At 41.8% G+C, this 18862-nt stretch overlaps 2 protein-coding genes and 1 pseudogene across 2 annotated transcripts; 1 reads left to right on the top strand and 2 right to left on the bottom strand.

Annotated features, from left to right (window-relative positions):
* Positions 1-44: 44 nt before the first annotated feature.
* Positions 45-7799, top strand: LOC137733128 (ATP-dependent DNA helicase SRS2-like protein At4g25120). Its single transcript, XM_068472288.1, has 28 exons — positions 45-308; positions 415-1019; positions 1117-1282; positions 1368-1566; positions 1710-1766; positions 1851-1956; positions 2041-2174; positions 2308-2382; positions 2517-2642; positions 2741-2872; positions 2962-3045; positions 3357-3470; positions 3624-3724; positions 3863-3929; positions 4276-4326; positions 4493-4570; positions 4735-4944; positions 5081-5119; positions 5342-5413; positions 5532-5618; positions 5691-5747; positions 5874-6079; positions 6176-6269; positions 6544-6594; positions 6754-6816; positions 7039-7098; positions 7375-7437; positions 7545-7799. The coding sequence occupies exons 1-28, from the start codon at positions 154-156 to the stop codon at positions 7632-7634; spliced, it is 3342 nt and encodes a 1113-aa protein (XP_068328389.1). The 5' UTR covers positions 45-153; the 3' UTR covers positions 7635-7799.
* A 317-nt stretch (positions 7800-8116) lies between these two features.
* Positions 8117-10305, bottom strand: LOC137734486 (ankyrin repeat-containing protein BDA1-like; annotated as a pseudogene).
* Positions 10306-10890: 585 nt separating this feature from the next.
* LOC137734485 (uncharacterized) lies at positions 10891-15032 on the bottom strand. Its single transcript, XM_068473744.1, has 2 exons — positions 12471-15032; positions 10891-12375 (listed from the first exon to the last, which is right to left on the bottom strand). Exons 1-2 carry the CDS (start codon positions 15030-15032, stop codon positions 10891-10893), a joined length of 4047 nt encoding a protein of 1348 aa, XP_068329845.1.
* Positions 15033-18862: the final 3830 nt, after the last annotated feature.

The following is an 18862-nucleotide window of genomic DNA, read 5'->3' as shown; positions in this document are numbered from 1 at the left end:
CTAGGCCCAGGCCCAAGGATTTCGAACAGCTCGATTAGGAGGGAAAAAAACCGAAGGAAAAACGGACACATTTGGTCTTCTTCGCTCCTTCTTCTTTCTAGGGTTGCCTGGTCAGGCCGTCAGGCCAAATCCTCCGTCGGAATCTTCAAAGCAATGTCCAAAGAAAACGTTCAGACGTACGGCGGAGGGCTCACGGCGGAACAAAGAAACCGCATCTCTCGGAATTTCAGAGCCGCCAAGGTCCTCATTGATCGCAAACGCCCCCGCAACGACGCCGTTTCACCTGATCATCACCTCCCTCATACCAAGTAAGTCGTTCAGGAATCAAAGATTTCATCTTCTTATTATTTTTTGGTACTCGGCTGTTTTCTTGCTTCAATTTAAGTCAATTCAATTGTGTTTTTAAAATTCCAGAATTTGTGGCGGAAATGGAATCCAAACGCCAGCTCAGCTCAATAGAGTTCAAAGAACTCCTCTTGCCGAGCTACCGATGAACACACCGCCTCCGATTTCCGCGAGCCGGTACAATTCAGCGCGTGGTGAATATGGCAGTGCTTCGTGTTCCGGGAGCTTAAGCATTAGCCGGATTGAATCAAGCGTGTCAAAATCGGATTCTTTCACAACTCCAATCGGACAACCGCATTTTCCGACTTCATTCAGTTCTTTCTCTGCACATGGAATTCTTGGCGATGATGATTTCGATGAGAGTATTTTGCAGGAAATTGACGCTTTAATCGAGCAGAAACCGAGTGTGGACATTCAGCGTGATGATATTGGGAGTTGTGGTAGTGATGTTAGTGCCGCATCAGCGCCGCCTTTGAGTAGTGAAAACCAAACAGATTCTGTTAACCATGGATTGCCTAACATGCCGGATGAGTATTCGAAGTATTTGCTATCTCTCAATGAAAGGCAGCGCGAGGCAGCTTGCAGCGATATTTCAGTACCTTTGATGATTGTTGCCGGCCCTGGAAGTGGAAAGACTTCAACGATGGTTGGGCGCGTTCTAATGCTGCTCAATGAGATCTTGCCACTTTCCCTCCAACTTTTTCTTTGATGTCTGTTTATCTACATTTCCTGTTTATGATCGAAGTCTTATTTGTTTTCTTTTGTGTTCTTAGGGCGTTAGCGCGTCAAACATTCTAGCAATGACTTTCACTACAGCAGCAGCTTCCGAGATGAGAGATCGAATTGGAGCCGTGACTGGGAAACCAACGGCAAAACTACTTACAATCAGCACATTTCATTCATTTTCGTTGCAACTTTGCCGATCACATGCTGAGAAGTAAGCTATAGATTCACCTCCCTTGATTTTGAACAGCATACATATGGTGGTATAGCTGAGTCTGATATGTTGGCTTATGTTTTAGACTCGAACGCACACCAGAATTTTTGATATATGGACATGGGCAACAGAGAAGAGCAATCATTGAAGCTGTGCGGTTATCAGAAGACGAAAAGAGTAAAACGAACCTTAATGTTGCTATAGATGGGGAAGAATCTAACGGTGTAACGTCTCCACATCATTTTAAGGATGCATCAAAGAAATGGCTGAAGTTTGTGACACAGGTTAGTCTTGAATACCAAATTTAATGTTCAGATTATAGTGGATTAAAAAAATTATTGGCTACAGTCAAGCTATAATGACCAATATAAGGGTTCTTCTGTCTTAGAATATGTGGCATTAGGCAATAAATTTATTTATGTTTCAGGCAAAAGCTTCTGGAAAGACTCCTGCTGAATGCCGAAGAATGGGTGATGTGACAGAAGTAAGCTCATAACTAGATATTTCAGATATCTTTTCAGTTCTCAGATACTATTGCTTATGAGTTTTAGCTCTCAATCTGAATCAGGGCGAAATTCTTAGGAATTACAATGATATCTTAAAATCGTGCAATGCTTTAGACTACCACGACTTAATTAGCTGCTCTGTGAAGCTGCTAAGTGATTTTCCTGAAGGTCTGTATCATCTAAGTATATTTAGTTGATTCATCTCATTTAACAAGTAAAGCTAAATGTTGATACATGGTGTCTGTTAACTAGTGTTGAAGGAGTGCCAGGAGTTATGGAAAGCTATTGTAATAGATGAGTTTCAAGACACAAGTGCTATGCAATATAGTCTTTTGCGGATTCTCTCATCTCATAACCATATAACCATTGTTGGTGATGATGATCAGGTATGTTGTTGATTTATTAATCGAAGTTCAATTTTATTGCTCTCTCTCTCTCTCTCTGTCCCTCTTTCTCTCTCAGCTCATTCTAATCAAGCCCTTAGCTGTTCTGCATTAACTAATGTATATCCTGCTGCAGTCCATTTTCAGTTTCAATGGGGCAGACATTTCTGGTTTTGAGTCCTTTCGTAAAGATTTTTCAAATTACAAAGAGGTACGATTCGCACTTGACTGCTATGTTATCTTATGTCATTCAGTGTCTTTTTTATTATATATAGAGCAAATATATTGTATAACTACAGTTTATCTTATGGGATCTGTGAGATTTGACATAACTTTATGGTTCAGATTAGGCTTAATAAAAACTATCGGTCCACACGCTATATTGTGGAAGCTGCATCTTCTGTTATAAAAAACAATAAGAAGCGATGCCAATTAAAGAATGTTGACACTGACAATTCTTCTGGGTCTAAGGTACTGAATCTTTCCTTGCTCCAACAAGTACATTTGATGTCATTTTTCAGTCCTTTTAGTTAGTGACACTTGAAAATGGTTTTACTGGCAAAATGTAGGTAATTACCAAGGAAAGTCACAATGAGGATGCACAATGCGCCTTTGTTGTAGACAAGATCCTGGAGACTGCATCTAAACGGTCAGAAGCAGGGTGCTCCTATGGAAGCATAGCAATCCTTTACCGGAGGCAGGTCAAGCTTACTTTCCCTAGTACTAATGTGAATGAGGTGAATCATATAAGACATTTTTGACATATTTTCATTTGTATTTTATACTACAGGTATCAGGAAAAGTCTTCCAGACAGCCTTGCGTGAAAGGAAAATACCATTTAATGTTCATGGAGTGGCCGTTTATAGGAAGAAGGTAGTTAGCATTTGTCCAGATTATGAAAAACTATCTTCTCAGATTTATCCACCTAATTTTGCTAATATTGTTTTGCATAAGGTGGTTTTTGCTATGTAGAACTCAAGTTAGAAAGAAGGCACACAAGAACTGTAATAGACTTAAGCTTTTCGCCTTTTCCACCTGAATTTTGGCATCACTGGTCCTTTTCATTGTTTTTTGTACCTGCTTTTTCATTGCCTTTTGGCCAGCTATTCTATCTAAGATTTTGCTACATAAGGTTTTAGTACACTCTGATAATGCTTGTTGATGTAGCACTTTTCTTATGGCAGGTAGTTAGAGCCATTATTGCTATGATTAAAACGACTTTGCCTGGTTGTGATGATGGATCATATAGGCAAGTCTTCAAGGCTTTACTTCCTTTTGAGAAAGAGGAAAAGAAGAAGGTATACGATCGATGACAATGATGAATGAGCATCATATTTAATGTTCTTTTCAGCATTACAGTTGTATGTTCTTGTTATCCATCTAATCTTCTTTTTTACACACTCAACCTTTAGGCTCACATCTCTGAAATCACTCCCTCTCTCTCTCTTCAGGTGATCGATTATATTGACAAAATTTTGACTCATAGAAAATGCAGCTTCATATCAGCTGCTTGTGACATCTTTAGTGCAAAAATTTCTGGTACCTTGAAGAGGTCTGTATAACAAAGATGTTTTAACATACATTTTTGCATGGTTAACTCAAAATATACTCATGTTTCATTCTTATTTGGTATTACAAGTGTTTAAAATCTGTTGGATATGTATTGATTGGTCTCTTTACTTGATAATAGGACTCAGCTTACCCAGGGACGCAAGGTGCTGTTAACATTAGAGATGATTTCAAAACTTGTTCTCAGGGTAAATATATTTGTTATAGTGTAGCACTTCTTACTGCTTATTGGCATGATGTACTAGTAGTAGTTTGCGAATCTCAACAGATAAAAAGGATATAGCTTCAAGTGAGATTCTGTTTCCTTGGTGATTTTTTTAGTTTTATTGGACGGTTATATACTTTTTGCCTTCTTGTTATCAGAAGGAAGAGTATTTTTTGCTCCCATGCATTATTATTGATTCATCAATGTTAATCCAAAATGTTATATTCTTTGTTAGATCTTTGTTTCCAAGGAGATATAGTTTGTTCCATGGAATCTGTCTTTATGTAGTTTTGAATCTATATGGTAGTCTCACTTATCAATGCACACAGGAACAATCGATTTCAGCTGTCATAACCTCAGTTGCGAATATGGTACCACAGGTTTGTCTTCCATTTCTCCACTGTTGAATGCTGATATGGCATTTTTTAATCAAATTTCCCTTAATCATCTTTGAGGATGAGGATCACCATTCCATAACATTTTCTTTGTTTCATGCTTATATTCAATGTTTCTTATTTAATTTCTCGTTTGACTTTCAATTTTTAGAAGTACCTTCTTGAGCAACGTGCGGTCGTGGATGTAGATGGAGGAAAACTGCTGAATGAAGACAATGACATGAGATCTGTAAGTTATGATGATTGTCATTTATACAATAAGCTTAAAAGACCCACTATTTGAAAAACCCTTTTTTCAGTCAACACGGTTTTAAATGAATAATTGCTCTATTTTATTTAGTTAATCATTGCTGTCACTTAAATCTTGTTGCGATGTAATTATTCTCATTGCAGGTTCTTCAGTACCTACTGGATGACGTATCTGATTTCTTATCAACTCATTTTGTTGCGGGAGAAGGGGAGAGAGAAGTCATAGCAGAAGAAAAAGGCTGTGTTAATTTACTCAAAGCTTTCATCGACTACATATCTGAGCGGGAGAGTGAAAATTTTCGCTCCCGAAGACATGACAACCAAAGTTCTGTCACTTTGACTACCATTCATCAGGTTCTTGATCTTTTTGATATTCTTCTTATGCAAACCTTCCTAATTCTTATACTTGCGATGATTTCCCTATTTGTCTTCCTTCGGAGTTCTACAAAACATTCTTGGCTTACTTTCTTTCTTTTTCACTCTCTTGCAGTCAAAAGGTTTAGAGTGGGATATAGTTTTCATAATTAAGGTATTTGCCTTAATAGTGCCTGTAATAATTTTCTAGTTGTTACTATATTTATTTATTCATGTGCAGAATTGATGTGTTTCGTCATTAGATTTATGGATTAAACATGCTGATGCTATACCTAACTGATGGCTTGAAATTAGTATTCTGTTCCACTATATTCATGATGATATTAACCTCTTCAAAGTCATCTTGCTTGCTTTAACGCTCATGCCAATAACACAGGTAAATGAATCTGAGATTCCGTTGTTGCATGAATTCAATGGCATTGCAAAAGAGAATGGGACCTCCATTGAGGTGTGTGGTAAATTGTTCAACATTTGTCAGTTATATACAGAGCTTTGAAGTGTTTTACTCAATAATCCCATTCTTTTTTCTTTTGGTCAATAACTCAATAATCCCACTCTAATCATAGGAGGAAAGGCGCCTCTTATATGTTGCAATGACTCGTGCTCGAAAAAAGCTTTTCATTCTTTATGTTACGATGGATTCCAGTTGGCAGGTTCGTTTTAGCTTGAATTCCTGTCCTCCTTATTTGTTATTGTCGCTCTGACTGAAAAGTTGACTCCTTCAGATGCTTCAACCTTCGCGATTTCTGAAAGAAATTCCAAATCATCTACGAGAAGTCCAGGTGTGTATTACTGTTCATTATCCTCGGTTGTTCTGCTGTTTAGCCAAACTTACAAATAATGAAGAATCTGAAGTGTTTTGAATCATATTAAGTCTAGTGTGGATGAGTGAAATTTTTATTTTGTAGGCTGACGTAAGTACAGAAGGCTTACAATCAAAGCATCATGATACTTCAAAAGAATCTATACCATTGACAGATGATCCCAAACCAAACCTCCTACCTCCTGAAGTTGTTATTGTGCAAAATGATCTCCATCACAGTAAATTTGACGATGCTTCTGCAGAATTGATGGAATTTGGGGAGGAAAACCATGGAAATGGTTTCTTAAAAAGGTTTAGCTTCCAATTGTGATGGGTATACTATTATAATTAGCATTTTTGGTTGGTTATATTCATGACTAACTTTATGCTTGTGTCACTGTGCAATAGATTCAGTGTGGATGAGAGATCGATTATCTCGCATTTATTTAATGACTGGGCTAAGAAGCAAGCGTTTCAAGATCCTAAGAGATTACTTGACAAGGTGAATTGGAGTACTCAGTTAAGGCAGTAGAACTTATTTCATTTATGATGTGTAGTTGTGAGTTGTGATGCCGTCTTGACTCTTGAGATATGAAAGCTTAACAATATCCTTAGGATTATGCATGTCTGAGGCCGGGGTTTAGTTTCATTTTTGTTTGAGAGATAAGAATCATACTGTTTTGCCTTTAGACTTTTAACTTTGGATTGGAGGCAATGTGAATGGCGATGATTAATGTTCTGACTACTGCTTATATTTTCTGTTGTACCTGTTACAGGTCGGTTTTGTAATAGATGAACGCATACGAGCCAAGAACTACAAACACAAGGTCATAAATTTAGTCCTTTAACTTCCTATTCAATAATTGTTCTACCCTATATTTTAACATGCCTCACCACATGAAGAAGTTGTCAGTGTTTGAATACTTTTATTTGGGTGTGATGCATCTATGTTTTTATATCACTGATTGACTCTGTGTAACTCTCAGGACGGTTTGCGCTCACTCAAATCTTGCTTGAAAGATGAAGATGCATTTCATTATGCCCAATATGTAAGTATTCTTGGTACTTTCCAATTTGTGCTCTGTAAATTTCTGAAACCAAAAACAAAAGGATCGCTGGATTTAGCATCTCTAACAGGCGAGCCTTCTGTTGTTTTCGTTAACATCTGTCATAATGTGCAACCACATCTACTTCATTTCAATAGGTTTGTGCACATAATTGGTATAATATGCTAGCCAGCTTGACGTCAATGTTATATTTCTTTGTAACAGGTTTTGAGATGGCAGAAAATACCTGCAGATCAACGTGCTCATTTGATGAGGGAGAAACAGGTTAGGTTTAAGACGGTTCACTTTGCCATACTTTGATTGTTTTCGGTGGCAAACTATTACTTTTTCGTTGTCTGAACTTGTGATTCAAGTTCTGAGCCAAATTCTAGAACCATTTTCCTTAACGCGGTCTCAGCGTGGGACATTTGATACATCAAAATCCAGAACTTTCGTTAATGAAATACCGAGGCGTTTATATCTGTATTTTCTTCAAGCACTGTCCGTAAATTATGTCCATTTGTCATTGGTTTTAATCCATAGATATATTTATGCTTTCAGGAGCATTTCCAGAAGTTACGGATTGAGAACTCCATGGGTTCATCTGAACCAACACCGAAACAGGTACGCAAGACTCAGCATTTGATTACCTTACACCTTTTCTTGTGCGCACATTGGTATCTAGGATGGTTCAGACCCGGTAATTCGTTTCTCATGTTGTGAATTACCAGATTTCTTATCTGCAAAGTTTGGGCTGCACTGTGGCTCCTACGTCGCGCCTCCATGCTTCTCGTTTGATCGAGCAGTACAAGTCATTGTGATCAAAGATCGCCATTGTGATACATGTCTGAAAGGTGATCATTTGGTAAAACTTTCTGCACCTATATTAAAGCCTTAATTAGATTACTCCAACTAGAAGATTATGAACTTTTGTGCTACCAATAACATTGTTCCTTTCTTCCTACAACATATAAGGTTGGCTCGAATTTGCGCATCCACGGGGTTTTAATTTGCAGTATCAAACGACGGTATCGATTGCGGCCGGCAAAGATGTCGACATATAAAACAAACATCATCATAAATCTCCGTCAAATAAACAAAAAACACACCATCATAAATGAAATAGAAGTAGTACAAAAAAACACACCTAAAAAACACACCATCACACCATCATAAATCAGATTGTTTTTTTTTTTTTTTTTTTTTTTTCCTAAAGCACCGCAACCCCCCAAACGATCTGATACGAAGCTGAAGCTTCTATGATGAATGCGGCAACGATGATTTGATCCCGGAAATAGACTTATTATGTACAAATATAAATGAACCACATAATGCAGTTTACTACAGGTTCTCAAAGCCTGATCCTAATCCTGATAAGCTGCCTAATGCAACCGACAGCAAGTGAAACAACAATTGGCAAACAAACAAAGCACGCAAAGACGCCGAAGACACTGATCATGGTCTTCGGTGCAATGCTGATAACTGCAATGCTGTACGTGCAGTAAATCGCGACCATACAAATTTGAAGCTCCAACTGCAAAGGGAAATTGATGGTGAGGAACTTGATCATGTCAAGTGAAACAAAAAATCCAATCGAGTTGAGAACCATAAAGCCGACAAACAATATGTGGTAAGAACCCATGACGGACTCCCCTGCTGAGTGTGCTGGTTCATTGCTCCCACTGCCAGTTCCATTCTTGTTTGATCCAGTGCTGTCCTGCCAAACGCCGCCCGGAGGGCTGAGTCCGGCTTGAAAGGTGGCGGTGGCCACTAGTACAGCGACAACTAGCAGCGCCGTGCGTGCATCGCTGGGAGAGTCTCTGCCCCTTTTGAACTTGAAGTATTCCATCGGGTTGTTTGGCTGCTGCAGCTGAAGGGTATTTGTTTCCATGGGACCATGAGAGGGAGTATATTGTATGTCTTGTGCTCTCGAAGCTCCGGCACCACGAAGGATCTCTTCAATTTCCCTATCGCCGGCTTCACTCGGGAAGATTAGTAGCAGATCAAGAGGTGTTAAACCACTCTGGTTTACAATGTTTACTTCCAATGCACTTGGAGTTTTTCCATTGCCAACTAACCATTTCACTACCTGTGAAGATTATGAGCTTTTTAATCGATATGTTTTGTTGGCAAAACAATATTCTAAATTACTCAAATATATAGGTACAGGAATTCGAAATTAAGTGTTAAGATACAGACACACTACTCCACCTATTTGATTTACCTCACAATTTCTTGTGCTATGACCAAACTACATTGTTTTTCATTTTAGGTTTGATCAGATCAAATTGGTGAGTCACCTCTCCCTAGATTAATAAAATTGGTGTCATTAGTAAAATAATGACTTTTTAGTCAAAATAGTATCTGAGATTGACATAAGTTCTCACTTTAGTTCTTGAGATTTAGAATCTAAGAACTGGTCCTTGAGTTTGTCCACAATCATTTTGATTATTCTGTGAAAAAATCACTATTAAATGAGAAAGAAAATAACAAAAATATCCTTACTTTTTGTCAAATCATTTTAGCCCATTATTTATTAAATAGAGGGTATTTTTGTCATTTTGACTCATCCCTCTCCCTTACTGTAAACAAAAAAAAGGTTGATGGTGGACAAATTTAAAGACCACTTCTATTGATTTCAAATCTCATGAACCCGAGTAAAGAGTTATATCAATCTCAGAAACCATTTTGGCTAAATGTCAATAATAAAGTCAACATTTCTAGGTTTGAATATATTCTGTTTCAAATTTGAAGGGAAGGTCGCAAACGCAAATTAGGTTAGTTGGCAAAGACAGTATTTCCATCCTCTTGTACCCAAGTTTGAATCACCCTATCCATTAACTAGAGTAGTTAAGAATATCGACTTCTAAAACAAACAAAAAAAATCAAATGAAACCTAGTTGATCATAGTGTACTAACCTGGTGTTGTTTCTTCCAGGTTGCTACGTGAAGAACTGAATTGCCATTTTTGTCCTTCATATTCAAAACGTTGTCCTTCCTCAGTTCCATGGCCGATTCAACCAAAGTTTTAACTGCTTCAAACTGGCAGTTATTAACAGCAAGGTGCAACGAAGTCTCATCATACAGAGTCACGTCTTCGAGACTTTCCGGGCAAGCCAACACCATCTCTTTGACAACACCACCCCTCCCTCTGGCAGCAGCATAATGAAGAGGAGTCCATTGGTCTCTTCCTTTCATCCGACAGAGTCTCGGGTCAACTATCAGCAGCTCCCTTACAACCTCCAAATACCCGTTGGCTGCCGCGATGTGCATGGGGCTGAACCCATCCTGGGTCATTTCATGCACAAAAGCTGGTTTCAACTTCAGGATCTCCTGAACAAATTCGACATGTCCGACAAGTGAAGCGACATGTAGCGGGTTCTCGCTGGAAGTTAGGGCAAGGTTATGGAGCAGAAGTGGATTCTCTGCCATCAACTGGTGCAAGAGCTGGATATCTCCTGTTTTAGAAGCCTCAGACAGCCTCGAATCCATCCTGGCAGATTATGTTAAGCTTCTTGTAAGAATTGATTTCCCTTGAATTCATTTATGTAATAGAATAAACATATATAGTATACAGAGGTGGACTTGATACCAGCTTTTTTCAGAATCACCTCAGTACCAACTCAGGCCTAAGTCTGCTTTCTTTGGCTTGAGCCCCCTTTTTCCTCTTTCTCCGATTCCTCCTTCCTTCCACCTTTCCACTTTTTCCCCGTGTTTCCTTCCACCTTTTCCATCTTTTCCCCCTATTTTCTTCCACCTTTACACCTGTTTCCCTCCAAGTTCCTCAATTCGGATCGGCTTCATCCATCATTGACTTTACAGTTCGGATCGGTTTCACTTATCTTCACTGCGATTTTTCGCTTCTCCCGGAAGGTATGTATAACTTTGGCTCGGATGTTACACCACCTTTTCTTTTTTTTGAACAGCACCCAACAGCACTAAGGCCGAAGCCACAGAACAACAAAAGCTCAACAAGAGCAAGCCAAAGAGGCATCCACAGCCCCGAGCAAGGGAGGAGGAAACACAAATCTGACCCAGCCCAGAGGCATGGCCACCCCCTCCCAAGCCAAACAAAGATTAATGGGGACAAGGTAACCCATCCTTATTCAGAACATGAACCAACGAAGATGGAGGGATATTTACCCAAACTACATCGCACATCTCCGGATTACGTCTCGACGCCAACGCGTGCGCCGCCAAATTGGCCGATCTCGGAGTCCAAGACCAGCGACAGTCCTGAAAGTTTCCCCCAATACGCAAGGCCTTTGAAATATCGGGGAAAGCCTCCCAGCTGCCCCGTGAAATATCCTGAGTCAAGCAGTGGATATTCTCCCTTGAATCGGACTCCACAATAATACAATCCAGCTCCAGCTCAAAAGCCAATTCGCACCCCAACAAGATCGCCGCTGCCTCGGCAACAGCCACACTAGGTGCCCCAATCCGGCCTCGTTTAGCAGCCACAAACTTCCCCTCGTGATCCCTGATAACCACTCCAGCAAACCCACCTTTTGAATGAGCCTCCCAGCTCGCATCCACATTCACCTTCATAAATGGACTGCACGGAGGACCCCAGCAGGCAGGAGGACACGGGTGGGAGCGTGCTCGCTGAGGGCGACACACAGATGCCCCAGTAGCCTCCAAAAACCCCTGCACCGAAGTCAGAGTAGCCATGATGACACGATTAGGATCAATACCCAAGTGATCAAAAACAAAGCTACACCGAGTTTTCCATATATGCCAGCAAGTGACAGCCATATACATCAGAATTCTTGCAATCTCTTCCTTAGAACCCAGGTTAGACCCGAAGAAAGATATCACCCAAGCAGGAAGAGTCGAAATACTAGCCCTATTCACCCGGTAGCTCAACGGGCCACCAAACCAAATTGGCTCAACCCATGGGCATAGAAGGAGCATATGTTCCACAGATTCGTCCTGATCCAAGCAAATTGGACAACACGGAGATGGAGAACATCGGCGTTTGAACAAATTCTCCATCGTCGCCAACGCCCGATTCAAAGCCCGCCACATAAAGTTCCGGATCTTCGGAGGAGTCTTCAACTGCCACATACATCTCCAAACCTTATTTGGGATTATAGATGAAGACGAGGAAGCTCTGCCCACCAAGGGTCCCGAGCTAGCATGCATCCAATGGTATCCAGATCTCACAGAGTACACCCCATTTCTGGTAGCCGGCCAGATTAACCTATCCTCCTGATGCCGATCTCCAATGGGAGTATCCAAAATGGCCTCGCAGTCCACCAGTGATATAAATGGCTTAATAGCCTCAATATTCCAAGTACCGGACACCGCATTAATCATTGTACTCACCCGCAAATTCCGAGACACCCTCACATCTCCTAAGACCGTAGGTTTCCCAGCAGAAATAGTCGGCATCCACCTATCCTGCCATAATCTGATACTTTTCCCATTCATTATCTGCCAGTGGGCACCACTCAGAAGAATTTCACGCCCAACCAGAAGGCTGGACCAGCCCCAAGAAGCTCTTCCCCCCAAGGTAGCATCCAGGAAAGAACAGTGAGGGAAATAACGGGCCTTAAGAAGCTGCGCCCAAAGCGAGTTTGGTTCATGAATCAAACGCCAACACTGCTTAGCAAGCAACACATCATTAAACTCTTGAAAGTTCCGAAACCCCATACCTCCTTCCATTTTCGGGAACCCCAACAAACCCCTGGACAGCCAGTGAATGCTCTTCTCCCCCCCCTCTTTCCCCACCAGAACTCAGCAATTATTGCGTCAAAATCCGAACACAGAGTCTTAGGAAACTTAAACAGATGCATGGAATAGGCAGGGATTGCTTGAATTACAGCCTTAATCATAACTTCTTTTCCTGCTTGTGATAAGGTGCATTGCTTCCAGCCCTGAACTTTCTCCAAAATTCGTTCCTTCACGAAAGCAAGCCCCTGCTTTTTTGATCTACCCCAGATAGACGGGAGACCAAGGTACCTTCCCGGGTTCTCCGCCAGAGGCATGCCAACGAGATGCCCAAGTTCCACTGACAAGCTTCTAGGCACATTGGCTCCAAAGAAAATACATGACTTCTGATAATTCACCTGTTGGCCAGAAGCACGGCAATAATCATCTAAGATTCTTAGCAGACAAACACAATTTTGTTGATCAGCACGCATAAAAATCAGAGTGTCATCCGCAAAAAACAGGTGAGAAATAGTCGGACACCCATAGTTCAGCTGGATTCCCGTCAGTCGCCTCCTCTCCACCGCATGTTGAATAAGTCTAGCCAAGACCTCACCAACAAGAATAAAAAGGTACGGAGACAAAGGGTCTCCCTGCCGGATTCCCCTAGATGGGATGAAAGGCTTCCCTGGTTGCCCATTCAGGAGTATAGCTAACTCCACAGTTTTTACACATCCCATAACCAGGTTCCTCCATTGTAAACTGAAGCCCAACTTTTCCATAACTGCCTCAAGGAAATCCCATTCCACCCTGTCGTAGGCCTTATGCATATCAAGCTTAACTCCCATCTCAAACTTGCTTCTAGCCTTTCGGAGTTTCAGAAAGTGGAACATCTCGTGAGCAATCCCAATATTATCTTGGATTTGTCTCCCCTTCACGAAAGCGCCTTGCGTAGTAGAAATAATCTCCGAAAGGATAGGCTTGAGGCGGTTGGCGAGGATTTTAGAAACAATCTTGTAGGAATAGTTGCACAGACTAATAGGCCTGAAATGTCCGACCGAGTCCGGATTTGTAATCTTCGGCACCAACACAATGTGTGTCGAGTTAAGACGCTGCGGATTCGAAACCCCCTGCATAAAATCCTGCACAATTCCATTTACATCATCCATAAGGTAGTTCCAGAATGAATGGTAGAAAATCCCCTGGAACCCATCAGGACCCGGAGCTTTCAAACCACCCATTTGTAAAGCGGCCGTTTGGACTTCCTCCAAAGTAACCGGTTTAATTAAGCCATCATTCATCTCATCACTTACCTTATGATGAAGACAATCCAACATACTTCCCCACTCTCTGGGGCCTGAGGTGGAGAAAAGCTCTTTAAATTGTTCTTCAATATGCTTCTGAACCTCGCACTGCTTGTCAATCCAAACTCCATTCCCATCTTTAATTTTTTCTACCTTGTTTCTCCTTCTCCGTTGAAGCGTAGATTGATGGAAAAAAGCCGTATTCGCATCACCCTCCTTAAGCCACTTCACACGCGATCGCTGTTGCCAAAATTGCTCCTCAATCTCCCCCAATCTGTCAATGCGCCCCGAAACCATCTTAATTTCCTCCCAATTTTGGCGCCAGTTATGTTGAAGAACTCCCAGCCTGGTGATAAGACCAATTAGTTCCCGCCCTCTCGAATGAAAAGCCTGCTGGCTCCACCTGGTTAATCTTACTCGGCACTCATTCAACTTTCTCTGCCATCTCATAATTCCGTCCCCATGGCCTTCTTGCCTCCAACAGCACTCCACAATTTCCTTGCACCTTTCTTCTTTAGCCCAAAAAGCTTCAAAGCGGAAGAGCTTCTTCGTTTTCTGAGCCCAAGGTTGGGTTCGAATAATTAGGGGGCAGTGGTCCGACCCAATCACAGTTTCATGAATAACCATTGTATCTGGCCAATAGTCTTGCCATTGTCTATTAGCCAAACCCCTGTCCAGCCGCTCCTCAACAAGATGCCCATTTCTCATCCCTCTCCAACTAAAACAGGGTCCATTATAGTCTAGGTCCATAAGCTCTGTGACATTTAAGAATTCCTCCAGGTACCGAGGTCTGTTGTAGTTCAGACTTGCTCCTCCAGATTTCTCGTGGTCCAAGAGGATCTCATTGAAATCTCCTCCGCACAGCCACGGAGTGTTTGTTGGTTTAAACCATTCTCTCATCCATCGCCAAAACTCCACTTTTTCAATCCTGTACGCAGTACCGTACACCCAAGTAACCCGAGCTTGTCGATTCAAATCCACATAATTGACAGTAGCATCAATAATATGTTTGGACGCAAATCCAATCGTTACTTCTACAGACTCATTCCACCACATACTGAGTCCCCCAGCTCTCCCACTGGGTGAAACATGAAACGCCTCACTATACCCCATTCGCCGTCTAACTCCATCTACTCGATGATCTCTCATTTTTGTTTCAGCAAGAAAAATCAAATCAGGCCTATGCTTTCTAATGAGCCCATGAAGAGCCCGAACTACCGTGTCCGACCCTAGACCACGGCAGTTCCACACGAGGTGTGTCATGGCTCCCTTGCGGCTGTTAAGGGCCAACCGCCACCACCCAATGTCCTTGTGAGCTCCCCATGTGTTGTCGGCTCAATTGGCATCCTCCCTGCCTGATTTTCAAAAATAACCCCCTTCTCTTTTGACGAACATGCCTCTATTGTCGATTGCCTGGTGTGAAATAATTCCACCCCTTCGCCTTCTGCACTTTCTTCCCCAAGCTTATTTCTTTTGATAGGAGGTTGATTTATTCCCAGACTGCCCCTCTTTATTCCGCTGCTCCACCCTCCTTCCGATCTCCAGTTCTGCCCATTAATATCACTCCTCATCAAGGCCCCTTCCGAGCTCAGTGTATGCCTGGAGGGTGATGCCATTGCCCCTAGATCACAAGAGATTCCCAAATCCGAACCCCCTTCAATAATTTTTATAACATGGCCATCTATTCCCCGGATTCGGTCTTGACTAGCTTCACCCTTCTCCTGAGGCTCATGGGTTCGGGCAACCTGTGTAAGAGACTGTGGGTTAGGTATATTAAAAATAGTGGTGGGTTGAGGGCCCATACACCCAATCCCCCTAAACATTTGCTGGGCCAGCTGGGCCAAGTTTCCATCTATCACCCACTTTTGGGAGCACCCATCCTGACTCTCCTTACTTTTCTCCATCCTGTGCCACGTTTTCTGACTATTCCTTGGCCTGTGTGCTTCTGCCTGGCTTATTGTCCCCCTCACTGGTCCATCCACTTCCCGACGCACAGTATCCACCGTGGTCACCACGCGCCGCCGCATATTGACCTGATCCCCTCCTCTGATGGTTCCAGCTGGTCTCCTTTCTCCCAACTTAACCGCCAACGGCTTCAGCATAACCTTTTCCTCTCTAATAGGACCCGTTTTCGTCCAGTCACCATAGCCCGTTGTAGAGCTCTACCCTATCTCAAAAGTACACTCATTGTTTGCATGTCCTATCCTCCCACATTTGTAGCAGAAATCCTGAAGTCTTTCGTATCGAAATTCAATCCACGAATCCATGTTACTCTCCCGCGGTATCCAGCATCCTTTAGCTAAAGGGTTTTTTGTATTAATAATCACCCGCACCCTAAGAAAGCCCCGAGCCTTGGCAGGATCCTCAATCTCCATCAACTCCCCAATCTCTTTGGCTAGTCGTCTTACATTAGTTTCTGTACACAGATATAGAGGCACCCCCCGGATTTGGACCCAAAAAGGAACCAGCTCCATGGGAATCTCCTCAATCGCAAGCTCAGATGGCCATCGTTTAATTGAAAAATTCTGCTTCATAACCGCCCATGGTACCTGACTCAAGATCCGCTCCGCCGAGCTCTCATCCTGCACTGTAATTATAAAGGTATTTCCATAAGCCCATTTGACTTCAACGTCCCCCATGTCCTTCCACGCAGCTCGCAGTATGTTTCTCACTCCCCATTTATTTAGCGCTTTGTTGGTTAGAGCAGTCCCCACCAGCTTTGTTCCTCGTTCCATTGTCGTTAGCTCCATTGATTTCTCCAAGTGGACCACCAGCTCTTCCACCTCTTGATTCGCCATAGTCCAGCTGCTTCCTCTATCTCCTCTTTCCTGACGATCAGCTCTGCTGCCGTACGCTTTTGTATCCTCAGATATCCCCCTGGACCACCACTTGCTATTTCTTCCTTCTGGTATGTTACTTATTTGTCTGTTTTCTGTCTGGGCAGCAAGAAAAACGACCACCCATAATATTGTGACGTTTGGGCCTCCGTGCCTTTTCATTAGAGTTTTGCTCCTTCGCCAGATCTCAGATCTGGCCGTAGAAGGACTGCCTTTAATGCCATTAACTCTGTTAGGTGAACCCCTGTAATAAATACCCCCAACCCCCACCATCAATGTTGGTTGAAAGTCCACATCCTCCAAACTCCACTCCCCAAACACCCAATCTGAACGCCAAACCCAATAACAAGAAGACTCCCAGCCCCTCCTGGTTAATTCCAGTCACCCCCCGTAGATCTCACCAAGAACAGAAACAAAAAACCCCCGCACACTCCCACACGGAGAGAAAAGACACTCACCACGGAGGGCTCTCACAACGGAGAAAAATTGTATTTTTTTTCTTGCTTCTGTTTTTGCTAAGAAAATTACACCACCCTGTGGTGAAGTGTGCAAGCATGAATCCTCAATGTTATGGGTTCGAAGGCTGGTATCCTCAGTGTTGTGGATAGCACTACCCTGGAAATATATGATCACACACACATACACACCACCTTTTCTTTTGGTTTGCTTTTATCGGCACTGTTGCTATGGGTTACTTCTGCTCGTTAATTTCGTTCGATTTGTGTAATAAAATAAACATAGTATACAGTATTAACAGTGTAGAATGAAATCATGAAATGGATGCAGAAGTCGTAACGAAGAAGCTTTGCTAAGAAGAAAGCTATAGAGCTCTGTATTTGCTGTTTCTGAATTCTTACAAAAGTTAGTTAATACAAGAGAGTAGGGGTGGGCACGGTGCGGTTCCACCCCTAAATTGGAACCGGAACGGAAATATATTAACGGTTCGATTCGGTGCGGTTCCACTTAAATTTATGACTAGAACATTACGGTTCGGTCTACACCGGTTCCGATTCGGTTCTTACCGGTTTACGGTTCCTAATAATAAATTATTTGAACACCAAATCATTATGCTTTCAAATACATCTTCTAAAACTGATTACATAAAGTTGCATACAACACATCTTTTTTAATGCAAATGTCTTTGGTAGTGGCACCAAGTCAACAAAAAGAGACAATTAAAATACATATGCACTGGTCAATCAGTCAACAAACAAAAAAATGATGAAACAAATTGCAAGTTTTCAGACTTCAGAGAGCAAGCAAGAAGCAGCAGCTCCTGTACACAATTTTTCAACCTATTATACCATGACATGTGTGTGTATATATAATTTATTTATTTATTATTAATAAAATGGTTCGGTTCGGTTCGGCCGGTTCTTGGTCATTTGAAACCGGAACCGGAACCGGTTTGAACGGTTCGGTTCGATTTTTCACTCAAAGTTGACTTTTCCGGTCAACACGGTTTTTTTCGATTTTTTTTCTTACGGTTCGATGCGGTTTTGCGGTTTGTCGGTTTTTATGCCCACCCCTACAAGAGAGAGAAAGAGTTTTTATACTATCTACTTTGAAGATAAACTGACAAACTGACAGCTCCGATCCCAATATATTCTTCGAATACCAAAATAGGCATTGTAAGACCCCACATCGTCTAGGATAGTGATCTTTATATGTATATTCTCATTTCTACCTAGCATGAGACTTTTTGGAAGCTCACTGACTTCGGGTTTCATGGGAACTCCAAAGTTAAGCAAGTAACACGCGAGAGCACTCCCATGATGGGTGACCCACTAGAAAGTTCTCGTGTGAGTTCCAAGAAATAAAACCGTGAGGGTGTGATAGAGGCCCAAAGCAGACAATATCGTGCTATGGTAGAGTCAAGCCCGGAATGTGATGAGGCCCTGATCGAGATGTGACACAAACCCTTTGCACTAAGCAATTCAAGTTAATGGTACTCAATCAATTCATGTTAATTGCCAATCAATTCTGCTGGAATTGCAATGGCGAGAGAATCTTACTGACGCTCCTAATCTCAAAATTAGAGTGATTTCATTCAAGGTAATGTTAGGAGACTAAATTTGGAGATAAAATTTTACAAATTAAGGGACATGAAAGTTAATGATTAGTTTATTACTTAATTGTTGATAAACATGTTCATTTTATTGATGACTCATTATCTAGTTTGCTAGTTTTATATCCAAATTTAGTCTTCCTAGCATCACCCATCATATATACAAATGAGAAATGTTACGAAGACTC

Source organism: Pyrus communis, chromosome 5 (genome assembly GCF_963583255.1).
Source record: "Pyrus communis chromosome 5, drPyrComm1.1, whole genome shotgun sequence".
In the NCBI taxonomy this organism is placed as follows: Eukaryota; Viridiplantae; Streptophyta; class Magnoliopsida; order Rosales; family Rosaceae; genus Pyrus; species Pyrus communis.
Note: the sequence above shows the minus strand (reverse complement) of the source record. Positions and strands in the feature narration are given on the sequence as shown.